This window comes from Mesocricetus auratus, unplaced genomic scaffold (assembly GCF_017639785.1).
Source record: "Mesocricetus auratus isolate SY011 unplaced genomic scaffold, BCM_Maur_2.0 Super-Scaffold_100047, whole genome shotgun sequence".
NCBI lineage: Eukaryota > Metazoa > Chordata > Mammalia > Rodentia > Cricetidae > Mesocricetus > Mesocricetus auratus.
Genome location: NW_024429224.1, coordinates 3,441,077 through 3,463,068, shown reverse-complemented (window position 1 = coordinate 3,463,068; position 21,992 = coordinate 3,441,077). Strand labels below are relative to the sequence as shown.

The window sequence follows — 21,992 nt, the reverse complement described above, 5'->3', positions numbered from 1 at the left end:
CTTAGGTTTTCATTTCTTCTGGGTATGTATCCATGACAGTGATACTTTTGGTTCAAGTTCCAATTCATTTTCTGATGCTGCTGACTGTTTCACCTGTCACACATGAGATTTTTTTTTTCTACCTTCTCTCCAACATCTGTGATTTTCTGTCTGATTCTAGCCATTTTTAGTAGGTCCGAAGCAGTATCTCATTGGGAATTTGGGGTTGCATTTCTCTGATGACTCCCGGCATGGAACATCTTTTCATGTACCGGTTTTGGCTTACGGAAAGGCAGGGGCTGTAGAGACTTGCTCAACCGCTATGCCCGCCACGTGGGAGTCGATCAGTGTCCCTGAGTCTAACCAACGGAGGAAACAGATCTGATCGGAGCGTCAGGACGCTTGGTAATCGGGGGGTATTTTATCTGACTCCGTAAACCCCATGCCTTCGGCAGACGTCAGTTTCTCCTCCGCAGAACCTGAGGCAGCGTGCTGGAAACATCTCCAATCGAGCCTCTCTAGAGAGCCGCGGCACAGGAACTCGGTGATTAGCGGCGCCCGTTCGCAGTCGGCCCCGCCCTCTCATCCGGTTCGCTCGCAGCACCGGAAGTGCCCGGTTCTTTTTGTTCGTCCCGCCCTCGGCCCGGAAACGTTTTCCTGCGAACATGGCGGCGGTGTCGGTGTTCGAGGCGCCGGTCGGAGGGTTTTCTTTCGATAACTGCCGCAGGTGTGTCCGCGCCACGGGCCGCGGTCGGGTCGCGGGTGGGATCTGGGTGTCCCGGGTCGGAGCTGGGCCGTGGCCCGGGCCGGGGACGGGAGGCGGGGCTGGGGACGGCGCCCGCGGCCGTGTGACTCAGGGAATCGGGGCCCCAGCGCGGACGCCCGCGCGGCCCTCTCCCTTTGCCAGCGTGGAAGGCCCGGGTCCTTCCCGGTGGCTTCAGGCGGCCCCGCCGCGCCTGAGGCGTCGCGGACCGTGCTGACGGAGGGAGGACCCGCCGACGACTCGGGGAGGGCCGGAGGCAAACCGAGGGCCCCAGCCCGCGCCCCCGAGCCGCACGGCGCAGCCGCGGTCTAGGCCTCCAACCCTCGGTGTCTGCGCTTTCCCCCCAGGAACGCCGTCTTGGAGGCCGATTTTGCAAAGAAGGGGTTCAAGCTTCCCAAGGCCCGGAAAACTGGCACTACCATCGCGGGGGTGGTCTATAAGGTGAGTCTAGGCCGTCCGGATCCCTCCAGACTTTCAGCTCGATCTGGTAGTGGAAATGTCGGGGTACGTCGTTGTTCACTAGGGAACCAGGACCGATGGACGGAGCGCAAGCCGTGGAGAGCATATTAATCATAGTTTGTTATTGTAGCGAGACCAAAAGGGGGGAGACAGAGAGGAGAGAGGAGAGAGAGAGAGAGAGAGAGGAAGAGAAAGAGAGAGAGAGAGAGAGAGAGGAGAGGAGGAGAGGGAGAGAGAGGAGAGAGGAGGAGAGGGAGAGAGGGAGAGGGAGAGAGAGAGAGAGAGAGAGGATGAGATGATGAGAGAGCGTAAGTGGGCCCCTTACTTTGCACCTGCGTGCAGACTGGTTCTCATGGAACCCTGGGCTGACCAGAGTGCTGCCTGAGTGCATTCTGCCAGTGTAATTCAGGCCAGTGTAATGCCTGAACCTTTCATACGTCACGAAAAGGGCTTTCTTTCATTAGAAACTGTTTTTGTTAGTGGGTTTTACATGAAGTTTTTGATATAAAGGCAATTTGCTTTTTCTTAAGGTACTATAAGAAGCAGGATGATGTAATGGGGAAGGGTAGAATTTGGGATCCGATGGATTTGCCTGGATGTTTAATGCATTGATGTTGCTTCCAATTTTGGGCAGTTTAGCCTACCCACCCCCTCCTTATGTAGCCTGGAACATACCATGTAGATCAGGCTGCTTTAAGCTCACAGAGATCCACCTGCTTCTGCTTCCCAAGTGCAGGGACTGAGGGATTAAAAGTAGGTGTCACTGTGTCCTCATCCATCAAGTAGACATAAGTCCTGACTTTAACTGTAAAGATCATAAAGGCTAGTAATTCATGTTATAGGTGAAGAGAGACACATTTCAAAAACTAGCAGAGCCATGCCCTGGCACAGGCCATTAATTCTGTTCAAGGCCAACCTGGTGTTCAATGTAAATTCCAGAACAGCAAGAGCTACACAGAGAGGCCCTGCCTTGAAAAACCAAAAGGTAAAAAGAAGGGAAGAAACCTAATAGGCGAGGTGATTCCTTACTTTTTTGTCTGGTGTGTGCGTGTGCATATGCCACGGGATGAATGTAGGGTCAGAGAACAGCTTGGTAGGGCCTGTTCTCACCTTCATGTGGTTCTTGGGGTGGAAGTCAGCTTTCCAGGCTTGTACAGGTAGTGTTTCCACTTGCTGAGCAACCTTGCCAGCTGTCTTAATGGAAAGGTAATGGTTCTTCATTTCATTTGTTTTCTTCTCAGTTTAGCTCTGTGATTTGTGAGGAACTTCCTGAATCCCTGAGCCATGTTTGAATGGAAATAAGTTGTATTCAACGTAAGATTCAGCAGGGAAATTAAGGATATACTGAAAATGTACAACAGTGGTTTTGGTAGGAGATATGGAATTATGGGAGCAGAGAATGACCAACATTTTTTTTTCTTAAATAATGTATACATAAAAATGTTGAAAACTTCTTTTTTTTTTTTAATAGGATGGCATAGTTCTTGGAGCAGATACAAGGGCAACTGAAGGGATGGTCGTTGCTGACAAGAACTGCTCTAAAATCCACTTCATATCTCCTAATATTTAGTAAGTATTGATGACTGAACGGATCTGAAGATTACTAGCGGCATCCTCTCTGCAGTCTGCTTGCGGGTCAGCCTGTGTTTTCTGTGTCGCCAGTGTGCTTCTGGAATGTATGTCAGGTGGTAAGGCGCTTAGCTAGCATGCACAGAGCCCCTGCTCTTTCGTCAGCGCTGCAGAGAACAGGAGTGGTAATGCATGCCTGGGATTTTAGCATGGGGAGGTAGGAGCAGGAGGACTAGGAAGTCAAGGTCATCCTTGGCTGTACAGTGAGCTTGAGGCCAGTCTAGGGGGAATAAGACTCGGTGTCAAACAACAGCTAAAAACATTGCCCCACACTTGTCACCGTGCTCCTCATGGCCGAGTCCTCCTGTTGCTTCAGTCTGATTTAATAGAAGGTTCTGCCTCCTGGGTGCCTCTTGACTCCTATTTTTCCCTCTGCTGAGACCTTTACTTAGGTTCTTTTTTTCTCATCTGGACAATCACAGTTATTTGACTGGCATGTCTACCTTTGGTTTCTATACTAGTGTTCACAGGTTCCACCTTTGTAAACACATGGGATCCAGTATCCACACACTGGTCTATGCAGACTTTCACACAGACACATGCACATACACTCATATAAGATTTAAGAAACAAATAAAAACACTCCTTTGTCTTTTCTGCTTTTAGACTGTTTCTGTTCTTCCAAACCCAGCTCATAAAAACCTTCCCTTAACAAGTAGGATTCATTGCTCTCGGGGCTGACGAGGTGGCTCATCAGGAAAGGGTGGTTGGGGCCACGCCTGACCACCTGAGCGGGAGACCAGAGCCAAACTCTGAAAGATGCTCTCTGATCTCCACATGCTTGCGTGGCACAGGAGTCTCTGTTTCTGTCTTTTTTTTTTTTTTTTTTTTTTTTCCGAGACAGGGTTTCTCTGTGTAGCTTTGGAGCCTGTTCTGGAACTAGCTCTGTAGATCAGGCTGGCCTCAAACTCACAGAGATCCACCTGCCTCTGCCTCCCAAGTGCTGGGATTAAAGGCGTGCGCCACCAACACCTGGCTCTGTCTCTGTCTCTGTCTGTCTCTCTCTCTCTCTCTCTTGCTCATACACACACACTAAATACGTGTAAAGAATTGCTCTGTTGTCCAATTTTCTGTGGCCTGTTGTGCCTGTATTATTTTATGACATTTTATAATTTTCTCTTCCATTCCTCCGTAGTTCTGATAAATTAAATCAATACTGTCTAGTGTCAATATTGAATTAAAAAACTTTCACACACTGCCTTGCTCTGTTATACGATTTGGATGTACTTGTAGTAGGACTAAAACATGCACTCTGTTTGAACCCAGAAACTGAAGATTTCAAATGTCCCATTGTACCATAGAGAATATGTTTGCTTGTAATTAGGTGTGTGTCCTCAATTTCATATTTAAGATTGTCTAGACAGAGAAGTTGCATTGCAGACTACTCAGAACCCCTCCCATACACTTGAACTTTTAGAATTAGCCAAGAGGCAGGCAGGCTGTCTGTCTGTCTGTCTCTTTTTGGGGGGATGGGCTTTGAGACAGGGCTTCTCCGTGTGTATTCCTGATTGTCCTGGAACTCAGTCTGTAGATTCATTGCATCTGTGTCCTGAGTGCTGGGATCAAAGGTGTGTGCACTGCTACCTCCACCACCCATCGAAGCTCTATTTAATTTAGCCTTCTGATAATTGAGTGCCTGCTAAGTTTCTGTGGTGTTTTCAGTTGCTGTGGTGCTGGGACAGCTGCAGACACAGACATGACAACCCAGCTTATTTCTTCCAACTTGGAGCTCCATTCTCTCACTACTGGTCGCCTCCCGAGAGTTGTGACTGCTAATCGAATGTTGAAGCAGATGCTTTTCAGGTAAGGTTCTAAGGTATGGATTTCTATAATATCTGTTTTGTTGTTGTTGTTATTATTATTTAGATTTTTAGTAAAAGGAAGCCTGGGAATTAACGGAAAAAACCATTTAGAGAGCACATTCTGTTCTAGATATCAATTAGAAAGCTACTCAGTTGGCCTTGAACTCACAGAGATCTGCCTGCCTCTGTCTCCTGAGTGCTGGGATTAGAGACATTCGCACCACCACCTGCCTGCCATTTTTAATTGTAAAGCATTTGGTAATTAAATGGATTGTGCGATCTGATGTATCTTTTTAATTTTTTTTAATGTTTTGCCTGAGTGTATGTCTGTGAGGGAGTCAGAAGCCCTGGAACTGGAGTTACAGACAGGTGTGAGCTGCCATGTGGGTGCTGAGATTTGAACCCTGACACTCTGGAAAAGCAGCCAGTGCTCTTAACTGCTGAGGCATCTCTTCAGCCCTGGTCTAATGTATCTTACAGTGATGATTTTCCCTGAATTGTGGCCAATAATTTCTTGACGCACAGAGATATTATTGGATAAGACAACTTTTGCTCACAGTAAAACAATACTTTGAGTTTGTATTGTAAATCCTACCCATTTCCCCAGCACTTACACACAAATGTTTTTTTCTTTCCTTTTTAGCAGCAAAGTAACAATGCAGTAAGAAGTGACTTTTTAGTCGCATAAGATTGAGTAAAATAATGCTGATCTCACCCAGTCTTTCTTGGTATTGCAGACCCTTGCTGAAGTGCTCTGTACACTGTTTCATGTTTTCTTTAACTCTGAGTTAAGGGCTATTGCTCTCTCCTGTTTGTAAGTAAACAGGTTGAGGCTTATTGAGGTATAGTAATTCGTCTGATGTGAACTTCTTTCTTTGCTAACTCCCACACACAGCTGATAGGAGTTTTGTTTCTTTTCCCCTTCAATAATCCCATTATTACTTTGTTTATATAGGTTTTGATAGTTTAAATTTTTTTCCTCCAAGACAGGGTCTCTCTGTGTGACTGTCCTAGAACTGCTCTGTAGACCAGGCTGGCCTTGATCTCACAGAGATCTGCCTGCCTCTGCCTCCCTGAGTTTAAAAGTTTTAAAGTCCTAAGTTGGTTTTCCCATTTCCTCTATATAAATGGGAAGCAGTTTTTTTTCTAGTTTGCTTTTCTGTTGCTGTGGTAGTACCCTTACTTACCAAAAACCACTTGGGAAAGAAAGGGTTTACTTTATCTTACAGGTTATATGTTACAGGGAAACCAAGGCAAGAACTCAAGTCAGGAGCCTGAAGCAGAAACCACAGAGGGTGCTGCTTGCTGGCTTTCTCCCTCTCACCTACTTAGCTCCATTTTTGTATAGCTGAGAACCATGTGCTTAGGAACAGCATTGCTGTAGTGGGCTGGGCCCTCCTACATAACTAGTAATCAAAGAAAAGTGTCCTTAGGCCAGGCTGATGGAGGTGGGCAGTTCTTCCGTTGAGGGTCCTTCTTCCCAGGTGTGTTAGGTTGACCAAGAGCAGTCCTCATACTTACCTTTAAGGACTACATTCTTTTCAGACACCTGCCCTGTGAATGTCATGAGATCATTGGCCAAAAAGGTTTATATAGGTCACGTGGCGTTTAATATAGTGGCCAATAATTGTAAATTGGGAGATTTAAATTAAAAATGCAAATTTTTTTTTTTTTTTAATTAAGGTTTGTAGATAGGGCTTAGTGAGTTAAAACACTGGCTGTTCTACCAGAGGATCCAGGTTCAATTCCTAGCACCCACTTGGCAGCACACAACTGTCTGTAACTCCAACTTCAGGGAACCCTACACCCTCACACAGACATACATGCGGGCAAAACACTAACACACACAAAATGTCAAAATAAAAAATTTAGACTGAACATAGGATAACGTGGCAGTGACTTTCAGGGTTTCGTGGTCAGTGTAACCTGTGGTGCAGGCGTATGTTTGCCATAGCCCTTATTTGGCTCTGGTGCTCTGCTCTGGCTTTGCTGAGGATGTGAGGTCCTTGCATAGTTCTGTATTCTCACTGGTGTCTGTGCAGAAGGCACAGTAACGTAGGTCCCGCTTTACACATGGGAGCAGAAGCTCGAGCCATGGGTTAGCCCTTTGTAGGTGAAGCCACCATGTTAATATAGGGGAATTATTGCCACCAAATAAATGCTCCAGTTACAGCATGAGACCAACTGATCACTTAAGACACTGATTTAAAAGTAAAATACAGATATTAGTTTTAAATATAAAGCTCCCCCTGGTGGCTCACATGGTCTATTACATATAAAGTGATTTTCACGCTTGTTATTTTAGACATTTAGCAAAATAATTAAAAAATATTTAACTTTTATAGTGGTTTAAGAATTCTGCAGTCCCACTTCTCTCCAGTGGTTCATTTTTATTTAGTACAGTATGGAAAGGCTATTTATTTACCTATTTTGTGAGAAAGGGTCTCTCTCACTGTATCTGGTTAACCTAGATTCTACTGTGAAGATGAGGCTGGCTTTGAGCTCACAGAGATCTACTGCCTTTGTCCCCAAAATGTTGGAATTAAGGGTGTGTACCACCATGCCTGGCTAAAGTTAAATTTTATCTAATGTTTTGAGAGGAACATTTAAAAATTTAAACCAAGGTAGTGTTGTCCTTCATATCTGGTGACATTTTGGGCGAGTTACATAAAGTGAGAGTGGGTTAAAGGAAAAAGGCTTTGCATCTGACTTCAGTGCTTTGGGTTAAGAGCTGCTAGCCATGACTTTGTGTGTGATGTACACAGGCATACATGAACACAGGTGCTCCCAGAAGGCAGGGGAGGGAGGGTGTTGGATCTCTAGAGCTGAAGTTACAGGCTGTCAGGAGCCACCTGATGTGGATGCTGAGAACTGAACTCAGGTCCTCTGTCAGCATCAGGTATCAAGCACTCCTAACTGCTAAGACATTTCTCTAACCATGGCCTATACTTTTTTTTTTGAGACAAGGTTTCTCTGTGTAGCCCTGAGTGTTCTGGAACTCACTCTGTAGACCATGCTGGCTTCAAACTCAGAGATTTGCCTGCCTCTGCCTCCCAAGTGCCCCACCTGGGATCTTGGGTTCGTTCCTTCCTTCCTTTCACTGTGTAGCCCTGGCTGTCCTGCCTCCCGAGTGCTGGAGTTAAAGGCATGGATCACCACTGATGGACTGTTTTACACTTCTTTGTTTTTTTTTCCTGGAAATGCCAATGATAGTTTTTGTCTCCTTGCCTTATAGGGTAAAACAGAATAAAGAAAGAGGACTGATGAGCTGGCTAAGCAGGTAGAGAAAAGAGCTCAGACTCACGAGTTCTCTTGAGTCCTAGAACTACATGAAATAAGAAAAAATTTTTTCATTTGTTGATTTGGAGCAACACTCTTGATACTCTCCATATAATACTCATGGCAACACAGTGGAATTAGTTATATTTAGATAAGACCTCAAAACCTTTGTTATCTAGATGTTAAAATAGTATCCTCTGGTAAGCCAATCATTTGTGCTATTTGCATATGTTGGCCAGTCAAATGAAAAATTACATAGTAATATCTGATACTCCATAATAAGGATCTGTGTTTTCCAAGGGCTTAGAAAAAAATATTTAAGTGTATAATCTTGTTACAGGTAAAGTTTCCTGAATTTTAGTAAATTTTTAGAGGTCTGATCCACAAGTTTTAACTACCAACTATCAATGTATGGGGTGTGTGTGTGTGTGTGTGTGTGTACACGAATAGATATATATTAACTATATTACAATCATATATATATATATAATTTTAGTGTTTTCAGTCTCATTACATTAATCAGTTTTTGAACATTAATGATATTGCTCATTTGAAGATATTTCCATGAATCTTTGGGTGGTTGCATAATTAATTCATTAGGCTACATTCTAGAATAAATTCCTTGGCTCCAAAAAATTCTGATTTCTAAAGGCAGATTTAGCTTTTGATACAGATTATCAGAACCAGAAGATTGTTTCACAATCAGTAGTCATGTCATACTGTGTTGTGCATAACAGCTTATTATCCATTTCTCCAGCTGCTTTTATGCCACTAGCAGTGCTGTGACATACACATTTCTGTGTATTTCGCTGACATATTCTTGGCCTAGAGTCCTAGAAATAGGATTTCTGGATCAAGGTTTTTGTGTTACTGTTCAGTGCTGGGCATGTGCTTTGCTACTGAACCTTACCCATACTCCTCTGATTCAGATTGTTTTTTTAGAGTTTCTCTCTCTATCATCCCTGGCTGTCCTGGAACTCTCTCTGTAGTTCAGGCTGGCCTCAAACTCACAGAGATCCTCCTGCCTCTGCCTCCCAATTAAAGGCATGTGCCACCACCATTTCTCCAGCCACCTTTAATTGTTTTTGAATTTTTTAAATTGAATTTTTTAGTGTGTGTGCATGTGTGAGTGCATGTGTGTCATGGAGCACGTGTGGAGGAGTTGGTTTTTCCCTTCCACCATGTGGGTGTGGGGGATTGAACCTCAGATCATCAGGCTTGGCAGCAATCACCATTATCTGCTGGGCTGTCTGTGGCCTCTCTTTAGGCTGCTCCTAAAATTCTTTCCTATTCTTGAATTTTTCACTTTAAAAATGTTAGATTGTCAGCAGTGTGGTGGTCATGGGCCAGAGGAAACCCTGGAGTTCACACTTGTGTTTCTGGGTGTCTGGCGCCCTTTCCAGTCTGAACGCTGGCTCTGCTTCTGTTGTCCTGTATTTGTGTTTTAGTGATTAGGCTTTATGGCAAAGTCACCATGTGCTGGTTTGATTTTTCTTGTTAAAAAGGTAAAGGTTCAGAGTGGAAGCTTTAAATCCAGCATGTTTATGTAGCACAGCAATCCTGACAGTGAAAATCTGAGCTAGTCCAGGGAAAGGCATCTATCTGTGCAGATGATAGCCTGCTAGGAAAAGAAAGAGTTCAGCAAATGTCCACAGTCTGTGTGCACAGCTACAGGGAGGGAGGTGGGTGGCATTTCATTGTATGGGTCAACAGAGCTTCATAGACTATGAAGGATGGAACACTTCCTGCGTCTACTCAGCATCTGTGGTTATTGGGTGGTGGGTCAACTCAGAGGGAGGGTGTTGTGACATGAGCCACTGTGTTGAGACAGCTGAGCTCACTGTTAACTGACTTGACCTTCTGGGGAGTTGAAGGGAACTGTGCTGAGTGTCTTTGGAACAAGCCAGCCTTGACTCAGGGCACCCAACAAGTTCTCCATGTTTGTAGTTCTCTTTCTTTCTTAACTGAAATGGGAATGATAGTGCTTTTGGGAAGGCGATTCCGTGGCTGAGCTGAAATGAGTTGTGTGTAAACATAGTTTACAGTGGCTAATTGTAGATGCTCACCTGGCTTTTAGTTCCCTTCCCTGCTTGGTTCCATGAATGTAAGGAAAAGTATTGTCTGGCTTTTGCAACGTGATGGTATCTGGATTTATTTTTTTCTTGTGGCTATCTATTCTGATCCCTAGGTATCAAGGTTACATTGGTGCAGCCCTAGTTTTGGGGGGAGTAGATGTTACTGGACCTCATCTCTACAGCATCTATCCTCATGGATCAACTGATAAATTGCCTTATGTCACCATGGGTAAGTGTTGTTTTTCTTGTTCAGACTCTTCTCAGGACAAACTGATCTATTGAAGAGCTGTTTCCATTCTTGTGAGGGAGGCAGCAGTGCATTCCAGTGCTGCTTTTTAGTCAGCTACTGTCTTCAGTGCTTACTATGGACTGCACTCGTGAGATAATTTACATAAGGATTGTTTGTATCATTTAATAAAGAATTTAGTGAACAGATTTAAAAAATTCTTTCTTGTAAGAAGCTTTTTATAAAACTGTGTTAGTGGCAATGTTTGGAAGTGAAAAATATTCAGAGGAAGGACAGTAGTGTAGGTGATACTGTACTGTAATCACATCAGGTGTTACCTTTGGGGAAACCAGGTCAAGGATTTGTAGGAACTCATTGTTATTTCTGTATCTATATAAAAATTTGCAATGGTCTAAAACCAAAAGTTATAAATACGCTAAGAGGATTTGGGAGTGGCGGGCAGACAGAAAACAGGGGAGAGTTCAGTAGAAGCTTGGGCAGGTCCTGGGAGAAGATGTGGTTAGTGTACAGTGCCCTCCACCTGGAAGGAAGACTGGAAGCCTCACCTTTCAGCAGGCTGGTACTAATGGAAAGCTTGTGTGTGCAGGTGTGGTCAGAGCACAGCTGATGGGAGTCAGTACTTTCCTTATGTGCATTCTGGGCATCAGACTCAGGCCATCCAGCCTGGTGGCACGTGCCTTTACCTGCTGAGCCATCTTTCCAGCCAGAAAAGCTCTTTTATGAAGCTAGAGTGACAGGGTCCCTTTTGCCCCCTACCTAATGTTTGAGGGGCTGTGGAGAACCTTAGTTCCTACCTGTGAACTGTCAGCAATACCTGTGTTGCAGTCTGTTGTTAGGCGTCGTATGCAGGAAAAAGCTGCTCCATAGCCTGGCTTACCAACAGTAGTAATCTTTTGTGATGCTGAACGATAAACAGCACACTTATTGAAAGTATAAGTATTTATTGTAGAAACTACTAACAAGAGAAAAACAAGCAACCCAGATGAGTTGAGTATTTTTCCATGGCTGAACTGGAAGCCGGAAAGAGAGAGAGAGAGAGACTTCTGCTAACAGTCTTTTATACCTTCCTCTGTACACGCCCCTAGCCATGCCCAAAAGTGGGCCTGGCTAGTGACGTAGTTCACCGTATAAGTCTTTAGTCATGCCTAAAGTGGGTGTGGTTAGCGGTACGGCAAACCACCCTTTTATTACCTCATCTGTATGTACCTCTAATAAGTCACATGGCTAATGGCGGAGTACTGTTTCCTCCTACACTTTTGTTTTTGTTTTTATTTTTTTATTATTAAATTTTTTTGGAAATGATAAAATTGTGATTAGACAAATTGAGATTCTCAAATGAAAGTTTGTTAGATTTCTAAATCAACTTGTGTAAATCCAATTACATATAGTTGCTGGTTTTTTTTGCTGTTGTCTACCTTTTTTGTCTTGGCTCTGGAGCTAACACAGTTGGAAGTTGCATGTTGGAAACTTTGCTGTTTCATTGTGTAGGTTAGACCTGTATAAGGCTTTGTAGTAGATGTAGTTCCCTCCTTGCTGGGGAACCTTACCATGTGGTTGGATCTTTGCAATCACTGTTTTTGTTTGTTTCAGATAGGATTTCATATAGTCCAGAATGGAATTAAATTCTTTATGGCCTTGAACTCCTGATCTTCCTGTCTCCCATCTCCCTAGGTCTGGGACTGTAGGTGTGCACAACTATGCTTGCATACATTGATGGGTCTTTGTAATGCTCTTTTTAAAAAATGAAGAGGTTATAAGTTGATTCATTAAAATTTTTTTCCATTGAGGCGTTTTTATTTCCCCCCTCTAATTCCTTAAATTAGCAGTAAAATGAGAATTATTTTATTTGTTGGTGGTACCAGATATTGATTGTGCTTGGCAAGTGCTTTATCACCGAGTTAGGTTGGTACCAAGCCTCAGCTCTCTTCTAATTTTGAGACATCATCTTATCTTATTAAGTTGCTCAACCTGGCTTTTAACTCACTTTGTAGCCTAGACTGGCCCTGAACTTGTGATCCTCCTGCCTCAACATTTTGAGTAGCTAGGAGTATTAGAACTGTGCCATCAGACTCAGCTTTATCTTTTCTTTTAAAGTGTGTGTGTGGGGGGGGGCTTGAGGCAGCTTCTCTCTCTACATAGCCTTGGCTGTCCTGGAACTTGCTCTTAGACTAGGCTGGCTGTGAACTCAGAGATCCACTTGTGTCTGCCTCCCAAGTGCTGGGATTGAAGGTATGCCCCACCACATCCAGCCTGTAAGATTATTTCTACTTTAGCCCATTTATTCTACCCTGTCTGCTTTTGCTCTTCTAAAGACTGAATTGAGACTAACATCTGACTTAAAATACAAGGAAATTGTTGATTTTGAGAGTTTGTCCATCTACCCATTTGTTCCTTGACTATTTGTTTGTTTAGATTTTTTTTTATGTTTTAAGCAAGGTTTCTGTGTAGCCCAGCTTGCTATGTAGACCAGGCTGTCTTCAAACTCACAGAGATTTACTGGGTTTAGGTTCCCAACTATGGGCATTAAAGGTGGGCGCCAACATTAGAGGCCAGTTAGTTCTCTAGTTATTTTTGAGTGAGATGTAAGAGAGGGTCTTTGCCCTCAAAAGAGGCAGAGTCTTTGCAGAGAGGCATATAATAGATGTCAGCTAAGACAGTGGGTACGAAGGCGAGTGGGACCCATGGAAGAAACTGTCATTTCTGAACTGGTAAGCAGGAAAGTTTGCCTGACTCTTAAAAGGAGAAAGGTCCTGTCATTTGCTGGATATTCATTTGGCAGCACTAATATTAGGCATTATGTTTGGTGCTGGGGACAGAGCTACTTCTAAGCCTGTCACCTTGTGAGTCATAATGGCATTAAGCAGATGATTACATGCAGCTCTAAGGAACCCATGGGGTAAGAGCCCAAGGAGAGAGACAGTATTGGCAATAGGAAGGAGTGGGTGGTATCTGGGGAGTCCTTTCTGAGCAAGTGACACTAAACATTGTCTGATACTTATGACAAGACACTTGAGAGCCAGAGTGTTTAGGGAAAGTAAGTCTACCTCATACCATACCCTCAAGACTTACTACTGTTGGGTGTGGTTTTTATTTTCTTACCCCAAGACATTTCTCTGTATGACTTATCTGTCAGCCTTTATAGTTGTCCCTTTAAATAGATGAAGCCATGTTGTCTCACATAATCTTCTCTTATTGATTTGTCATATTTTGTTTTTTGTAGTGTTGGGGATCAAACTTAGGTCTTGTGCATGAGGAAAGTGCTTTGTTACTGAGCTACATCTCCAGCTCTCTATAAATTTGTTTTAAGGATTTTCTCTCTCTGTGGGTCCAAATGATAAGGAGACTATTTCTGTAGTTGCTCTAATTACTTTATTTTGGCTGTACCATGATTTACTGATCATTCTCTTAGTTATGAATGTTTTGCTTTTCAGAGTTTTACCAGTGTATCAATTGGTTTGTATGAATGCATACTTGATTTAGATGCATTCTTAGTGTTAAATTTCTAGGTTAGGATGTGTTCATGTCTTGTCAGAATTCTTTTTAAGCAGTACAGTCATTGTATGATGTCAGTAAAAGAGGTGTTTTGTTTTGATAGCAGGTGGCTTCTAACGTACCTGGGAGGCCAAAAATTGGGTTTGGGATCAAGAGCAATGCAATAAATAAATAAATAAATAAATAAATAAATAAATAAATAAATAAATAAATAAATAAAAAAGGTCGCTGTGAATGGGCTGTGTTGGGTGAGCCCAGGGATGTGCAGAGCCACTGTGGCAATGAGTGGACAGGCTCTGAGCTGCTGCTGCGCCCCTTCACACTGCCACAGAGCTGTGTGGGGAAGGCTGACACTTCTGAGGGTGAAGCTCCGCTGTTCATGTGAGGGGGGCAACTTCCCCAGGCACAGAAAGGAGCACACTTGCGGGCAGGCAGTCCTCAGAAGTGACAAGTGTTTCACTGTAGCATGATCATAAAAACCCAGAAACAGATATTGGGGTTAAAGCTGTAATAAAGGCATGAGCTCTGTTTCTCTTTTAGACTGATTCAATCTCATGTACCCCAAGGTGGCCTTGAACTCCATCTGCCTCTTTCCTGAGTGCTGGGATTGAAGGTGTGGCCACTACTGCCTGTCCTCTGACTAACTAGTGGTTTAGGTATGTGGCTAACTAGTGGCTTAGTTCTGCACTCTGATCTTTAGGAGAGCTTTATTTGTTAGATTACAAACAAATTGCCACTACATTTTACTTTTCCAGAGCCATTGCCAAATTGCTTTCCAAAAAAATGGCACTCCTTTATTCTCCCACCAAGAGAACACAAAGATGTCTTTCTGGAGAAGCCTCCCTAACACTGGGTCATTTTGCCAGTTTGATATGGGGGAAAAACTAGGAAGAAGTTTGCTGTCTTGCTCTATCCACAGTCCTCTCTGTGGTAATCCACACTCTGGCGTTGAGACGGGGGCAGTACTGGGGAGTGGGGAAGGGTTCTGTCTAGGGGCCCAACGGGATGGGACAAAGATGTATGAATATTGTGAGGCTGGGCCAGAGGCAAGGTTAGATGGGGTCCAGATTCTGCAAGCCAAGGTGTTTTGGTTTTGTTCTGGGGGTTCCCGACCCCAGGCAATCCTAATCTAGTAGGATTAGATTTGCTGTGAGACTTCAGTCTGGCACCAAAGGAAGCATTGACATAAAAGAGGCTTGGCAATGCAGGCATGTGACAGCTAAGGACTGGTCCGGTGTCAAGAGGGATGCCCTCTCGTTGTGGAGAGCACTCAATAGCTTGTCAGACCACAGGCCAGATCTTGCGTTTCTGGTGTTGGCTCCTTACTGTCTTGTTCCATGCCACTGTCTGCCTGCTGGTGACTGCCGTGTGGCAGGGCTCTTCTACCTGGACAGCCTTTGTAGGCTTGTTTCCTGCTCCTTTTCTGTGGATATTCTGGACCTCTGTGGCAAAGAACCCTTGTTCTTACCTGAACATTCTTATTGCCACCTCCGGGCTGTTTGTGCAGGAGTGGCTTTGCTGTCTGAAGCGTCTTCCCTGTCACCTGAGCCTAGCCTGAAGCCGTTCTCTCTTAGTAGCCAAACTGTTCCTCCTGGCCTTGTCCCTTTTGTCTCTGCAAAACTCTCTGATCTCTGACAGTGGACTCTTGTCCTAAGAGCCTGCCAGAATCTGCTTTTGTAGCTTGTTTGTGCCAATGAATTTAGTAACCTCACCTGTTGTCCACTGTGGACTAGTGGAGTTAGTGTTGCTTCTGTTCTGTGTATGTGTCTCCAGTTTAGCTATAAGAAAATAGCACAAAGCATTGTTCGTGTGGCTGGTCCTTTTTTGGCTATTGTTGAATCTGGTACTACTTAAATTTATTAAAAGTAAAGCATATTTATATAGTATCTTTATGTCACAGTCTAGTGGGTGCTGCCACATTATCTTCTATTAAACTCTATGCAAATGATTCTGTTGTTGCTGTTTTATTGATGAGAAACCCAAAGCTTAGGAGATGTAGCTATTTAGCTGGTAAGTGGCAAAAGCGGGATTTGAACCTTTGACTTCCCTCAAGAAAGTTCCAATACAGCATTGATGTCGTGATGTCACCAGCTCACAGCTCAAGTTTCATTACTTCTAAGTACTAAAAGTCCAAATTCCTGAAGGACCTTTGCTTGGTCTTTGGTTTTGACTGCTCTGTGTGTAGATTTCCCTTGCATGTTAGTAGCAACTGCCACCTTGGATTTATTGCAGTAGCTTTATAGAATCAAAACTTGTTTGAATTTTCCATAATTCTGTGACCCTAAGGCAACATGGTTTTAGTTTTTGGTTCTTTCCAATCCATGTCCATTGTGAAGAGGAGAGCTTTGCAAAAGCAGTCAATTGAGTCTCATAGTGTTCTGGGCTTGCCTCTGTACTCTTGGGCTTTTCTAGCCTTGTCCTGTGATAGGGGCTGTGCGATGTCTTTCTCCTAACCTGTTTTCTGTTTCTGTGGTGATTCCCTTTCCTCCCCTTCCTGTCCGGTTGAGGATGGGGAGCTAGATGTTGAGGGAGAGCTTCAGAATTGCCAGGATTAGATGGGTTTTGTTTTAATTCATGCTTCTTATTTTGGATGAACAACAGCCCAAACCTCAGATGATGGAGCAAGCAGAGGACCATCCTCAGGCCAGAGAATGTCATGCTTTCCTGGGCTGTGAGCATCCTGGGGCAGTTTCAGCCTTTTAGTTTTATTATGAGAAGTAGAAGCCAAACTTTGTAATAAGGTGTTTTGTTGTTGTTGTTTTGGTGATTTGACAGTCCCAACTCCTAAAAAGGGGTACCTAAAGTTTGCCTGCCCATACAATAGTGTGGGTGACTAGCCAGGTGACTGAAGGCTGTTTCTACATTGAGTAGATGTTACCCATCCTGTTTTCCTCATTTGGCCTGCTGGTGCAGGTGATCTGCCTCGCTGATCTGGATGTCTCCTCTCTAAAGCCTGCTCTTTTATAGGGCTTACTGGGGAGAAGAGTGCATTGGCCACCCTGTGGTATGGCCCTGTACAGAACATGTTGAGCACAGTGACAACAGCACTCAGCCCCCTGAAGTAGCACAGCTGTGGGGAGGTGCTTCCCAGAGGTTTTTCACCACCTAGCAAGGAAGTGCATAAGCTAGAAAAGGGATGCTACGGTTTCCATTTACTGCCATCCCTTTTAGGAAATTAATTTGGAAGAGACTGCTTATGTGATTTGTGGAAGTTGGACAAGAGCCTCTGGCTTTTTTTTTTTTTAATTAAGAAAGAGAGAAGGTTTTAGTCAATTTTTTATATAGACAAAATGCAGGCTCTTAATTCTCAGCTTAATTAGCTTATTCTGCAGACTTGCCAGCTTCCCTTTAGTAGGCAGACTGAAGTCACATCAGGAGAAGCTTGGGGACCGTCTTTTTGTTAGGTTGGCAGGGTTCTTCGTAGCAGCATTGGCATGGTATATAAAATTCTTATTTTGCCTGCTTACCCACATAGAGAGTTAACATGAATACATTTCAAGCATAACATTCCTGGAAATGAGGCCCTTGGACAATTTTAGGTAAGGAATAAACATTGGCATGCATCACTAGGGAAGATGCAAGGTCACTACAAGGGCCATTGAGGTAAAGTCTATCTCCAGATAAACTGAGCGCACACTTTCCTAATTACTGGAATATGCCTCCTAAACCCCAATTTACAGGGGCCCTAGCAGTGAAGATGGGGATAGAGAGGCAGAAACAAACCAGTGTCTTGTCTTAAGACAGGTGAATGTTAACATTAGGCTGAACCATGGATGGTGTCTTGTCACTCTTCCATTGCTGTGAAGAGAGCATGACTGAGGCAACTCTTACAAAAGAAAATATTTAACTGGGAGTTTGCTTATAGTTTCAGAGGCTTAGTCCATTACCATCATGTTGGAGACCATGGCAGTATGCAGGCATGGTGCTGGAGAAATAGCTGAGAGAGCTACATCCTGATCTGCAAACACAGGAGAAAGAGAGAACCTGGGCCTGGCATGAGCTTTTGAAACCTGAAAGCCCACTTTCAGCAACACACTTCCTCCATCAAGGCCACACCTCCTAGCCCTTCTCTAATGAGTCAGTGGGGTCCATTCTTATTCAAACCACCATATATAGGAAAGTTGAGGATCACTTTTTACACTAAAAAAATAAAATACACTTCAGTGTTTCTGTTTTCTTTTGGCCAGGAAAGATGGAGTCTGTTTATTATAAAAGTGGACTTACTGAAGAGCAGCATGAATATACTGAGTGCCACAGAACTGCATACTTAAAGTTGTTTAAAACATACATTTTTATATTATGGATAGTTAACAATAATCTTTTTTTTCCCTTTTTTAATTTAAATTAGAATCAAGCTTGTTTTACATGTCAATCCCAGTACCCTCTCCCTCTGCTCCTCCCTTGCCCCCTACTGGCCCCCTATCCCATCCCCTTTCTGTTCCCCAGTGAGGGTGAAGCCTTCCAGGGGATCTTCAAAGTCTGTCATATCATGTGTAGTAGGGCCAAGGGATTCCCCCGTGTATCTATGCTGAGAGATTATCCCTCTATGTGGAGTGGGCTCCCAAAGTCCATTTGTGTACTAGGGATAAATACTGATCCACTACCAGAGGCCCCATAGATTTACCAGACCTTTAAACTGACATCCTCGTTCAGGGTGTCTGGGTTGGTCCTATGCTGGTTTCCCAGCTATCAGTCTGGGGGTCCCTGAGCTCCCCCTTGTTCAGGTCAGTTGTTTCTGTGGTTTCTCCAGCCTGGTTTTGACCCCATTGCTCACCACCCTTCCCTCTCTGCAGCTGGATTCCAGGAGTTCAGCTCAGTGTTTAGCTATGGGTGTCTGCTTCTGCTTCCATCAGCTACTGCATGAAGGCTCTAGAATATATAAGGTAGTCATCTCATCAGTCTCATTATTGGAGAAGGGTATTTAAGGTAGCCTCTCCACTATTGCTTAGATTGTTAGTTGGGGGGGTCATCCTTGTAAATCTCTGGACATTTCCTTAGTGCCAGATTTCTCTTTCAACCTGTAATGGCTCCCTTTATTATGATATCTCTTTTCTTGCTCGATTCTATTCTTCCCCTGACTCAATCTTCATGCTCCCTCGTGTCCTCTCCGCTTATCTTTCTTCTAACTCCCTCTCCCCTCCCCCCATACTACCAATTTGCTCAGAAGATCTTGTCCCTTTCCCCTTCTCTGGGGGCCATGTATGTCTCTCTTAGGGTCCTCCTTGTCTCCTAGCTTCTCTGGCAGTGTGGATTGTAGGCTGGTAATCCTTTGCTCTATGTCTAAAATCCATATATGAGTGAGTACATATCATGTTTGTCTTTTTGTGACTGAGTTACCTCACTCAGGATGGTTTCCTCTAGTGTCATCAATTTGCCTGTAAATTTCAAGATTCCATTTTTTTTTCTGCTGAGTAGTACTCCATTGTGTAAATGTACCACATTTTCTCTATCCACTGTTCAGTTGATGGGCATCTTCTGGCTATTACAAATAATGCTGCTATGAACATAGTTGAACATTCGTCCTTGTATGAATGTGCATCTTTTGTGTATATGCCTAAGAGTGGAATTGCTGAATCTTGTGGTAGACTGATATCCATTTTCCTGAGGAATCTCCATACTGATCTCCAAAGTGACTGTACGAGTTTGCACTCCCACCAGCAGTGGAGGAATGTTCCCCTTTCTCCACATCCCCTCCAGCATAAACTGTCATTGGTGTTTTTGATTTTAGCCATTCTGACAGGAGTAAGATGGTATCTCAGAGTTGTTTTGGTTTGCATTTTCCTGATGGCTAAAGATGTTGAGTACTTTAAGTGTCTTTCAGCCATTTTAGATTCCTCTATCGAGAATTCTCTGTTTAGTTCTGTACCACACTTTTTAATTGGATTATTTGGTGTTTTGGTGACTTCTTGAGTTTTTTGTATATTTTGGAAATCAGCCCTCTGTCAGATGTGGGGTAAGTGAATATCTTTTCCCATTCTGTGGGCTGCTGTTTTTGTCTTATTGACTGTATCCTTTGCCTTACAGAAGCTTCTCAGTTTCAGGGGGGGTCCCATTTATTAATTGTCAATCTCAGTGTCTATGCTTACTGGTGTTCAGGAAGTGGTCTTCTGTACCAATTTGTTCAAGGGTACTTCCCACTTTCTCTTCTAAGAGGTTCAGTGTGGCTGGAATCATGTTGAGGTCTTTGATCCATTTTGTATCTGTTGAGACTTGCTATGTTGCCAAGTATGTGGTCAATTTTAGAGAAGGTCCCATGTGGTGCTGAAAAGAAGGTATATTCTGTCGAGTTTGGATAGAATGTTCTATAGGTGTCTCCTAACTTTCTGTTAGTTCTTTTGTTTCTTTGTTAAGTTTCTGTCTGGTCTGGTGGTCCTGTCTAGTGGTGATAGTGGGTGCTGTGTGAGGTTTTATATTGTGTGGTTTGAGTTTTAGTAATGTTTCTTTTACGAATGTGGTTGTCTTTGTCTTTGGGGCATAGATAGATGTTCAGAATTGAGACTTCTTCCTGATGGATTTTTCCTTTGATGAATATGAAATGACCTTCTTCATCTCTTTTGATTGATTTTAGTTTGAAATCTAATTTGTTAGCTACTAGGATAGCTACATCAGCTTTTTTGTTGACTGTGTTCTTATAATGTCGTCTTCCCTTGCCTTCTTCTAATGGATGCAGGTGGGGTCTCTTCCTCTCCTGGTGGGTATGGACGGGTCCAAGGTCCAATACTCTGATGGGTCCAATACTCACAATGGGTGCTGGTGGGTCTGAGACACTCCCTTTCCAGATGGGTGGAGACTGGGAGTAGCACTGAGGACTCTGGATGGCTTGAACCGCCTGGGGCAAGTCTGCCTGCCTGCATTCCTTAGGCCAGGAGATCCCAAAGTTGGCTTCAGTGTATTTTACACTAAAGCACACCTTTTGTGTGGATGCATGCAGTCCTGTTGTACCTCCCCCCACATACCTTTGAGGCTTGCTATACACCTCAGGCTGGCCTCAAACTCCTGATTTCCTGCCTCAGCCTCCCCACTCTGAAATGATAGACAAGTACACAACTCCTGTTGTATAGACCTAGTGTCTCTACAAGTTTCCTGTATTAGCATGCTTCAGAATGGTAAAACTTTTTTTTTTTTTTCATATTTGTTTCCAGTTCCTTAGTCAGGTAAGGATTTAGCTGCAATAGGATGCCTTCTTGGAAGACTGGTCTATGGACTTCATTGCTGTAGTATTACTGAGAGTTCTTTTACTGAATTGGGAGTCTTAGAAGCATATACCGATATAGATTTTTTTTTCCTATGCCTTGCATCCTGTGAGTCAGAGACAGCCAGGAAGGATCTGTCCTGGTCCAGGAAACTCCATTCTTGGAAGCTTTGTACAGATAAGCAGTGACTTTGATGGGCCTTTTCAGGAAGTACTGAGGTGTAACTTAGAACTTTGGAAGAAGCTGCAGAAATTGTGGCTTTAGGCCTAGCTCTGCTTGGACTTAACCTCTTGGAACCCACGATCTGTTATTTTAAAAAAATGAAGCTGGTATGGTTTTGGTGGTGGTAGTGTCTTTATTTTTAGCAAGTCTGCAAATCATACTTGCCTTTTAATCTTGGGAGATCAGAGACACACCTGCTCATCTTACCCTTCTAATGTGCTGAGATATCTATGTGAACAGTATGGGACGCACTGAGCACTGTAAGCTTTTACCTGCATGTGTTGCTATTTTTTGAGGCACTGTGAAAAGAGCTCATCTTTGAAATCAGCATTGCTTTAAATCTTAAGTCCGAAATTTCCTGGCTGTCTATGACCCTTGATTTCTGCTGTAAAATGGTGGCTAGAAGCTGAATGTGAAGATGTATGCTTTTAATCCCAGTGCTAGGAGAGCTAGGGGAAGGCTGGCCACACTGAGAGTTCTAAGCCTGAGTGAGCTGTCACTCTGTTGCCATAGAAAGACACGAGTGGCTAAAGAGCCTGTCCCCTTGAGAAGGGTTTGGAGGTGCAGTGTCCTGATGAGAGCACTTGTTGGGAAGCACATAGTGGGTGTTTATGTAGTGATGCAGTCATTTTAGCGCCAACACATTTTCTGTGTAGTTCTGTGTGCTAAGATTTCTTTGGCACCTTTTCCTGGACAAGTAAGGTCCATTTTAGGAGATTAAAAATGTGCAGCATATGGATTTTAAATCTTAAGATTTCTCTAGCTGTAGAATGTCAAAAAGAAAACAGCTGGGAGCGGAAAGCCCTTGGAAGCTAAATTCTGTATCTAGCTTCCTGGTTGCTGCAAAGGTGG

General features: G+C 43.6%; 1 protein-coding gene across 1 annotated transcript in view; it reads left to right on the top strand.

The window, feature by feature from the left end:
* Positions 1 to 551: 551 nt before the first annotated feature.
* The window catches only part of Psmb7 (proteasome 20S subunit beta 7), a 57,518-nt gene continuing 36,077 nt past the window's right edge, over positions 552 to 21,992 (top strand). The window contains exons 1-5 of the mRNA XM_005082082.4: positions 552 to 706; positions 1,090 to 1,183; positions 2,673 to 2,770; positions 4,493 to 4,633; positions 10,100 to 10,215. Of these exons, the coding sequence (XP_005082139.1) occupies positions 645 to 706; positions 1,090 to 1,183; positions 2,673 to 2,770; positions 4,493 to 4,633; positions 10,100 to 10,215 (511 nt within the window). The 5' untranslated portion in view covers positions 552 to 644. The remainder of the gene's footprint in view (positions 707 to 1,089; positions 1,184 to 2,672; positions 2,771 to 4,492; positions 4,634 to 10,099; positions 10,216 to 21,992) is intronic.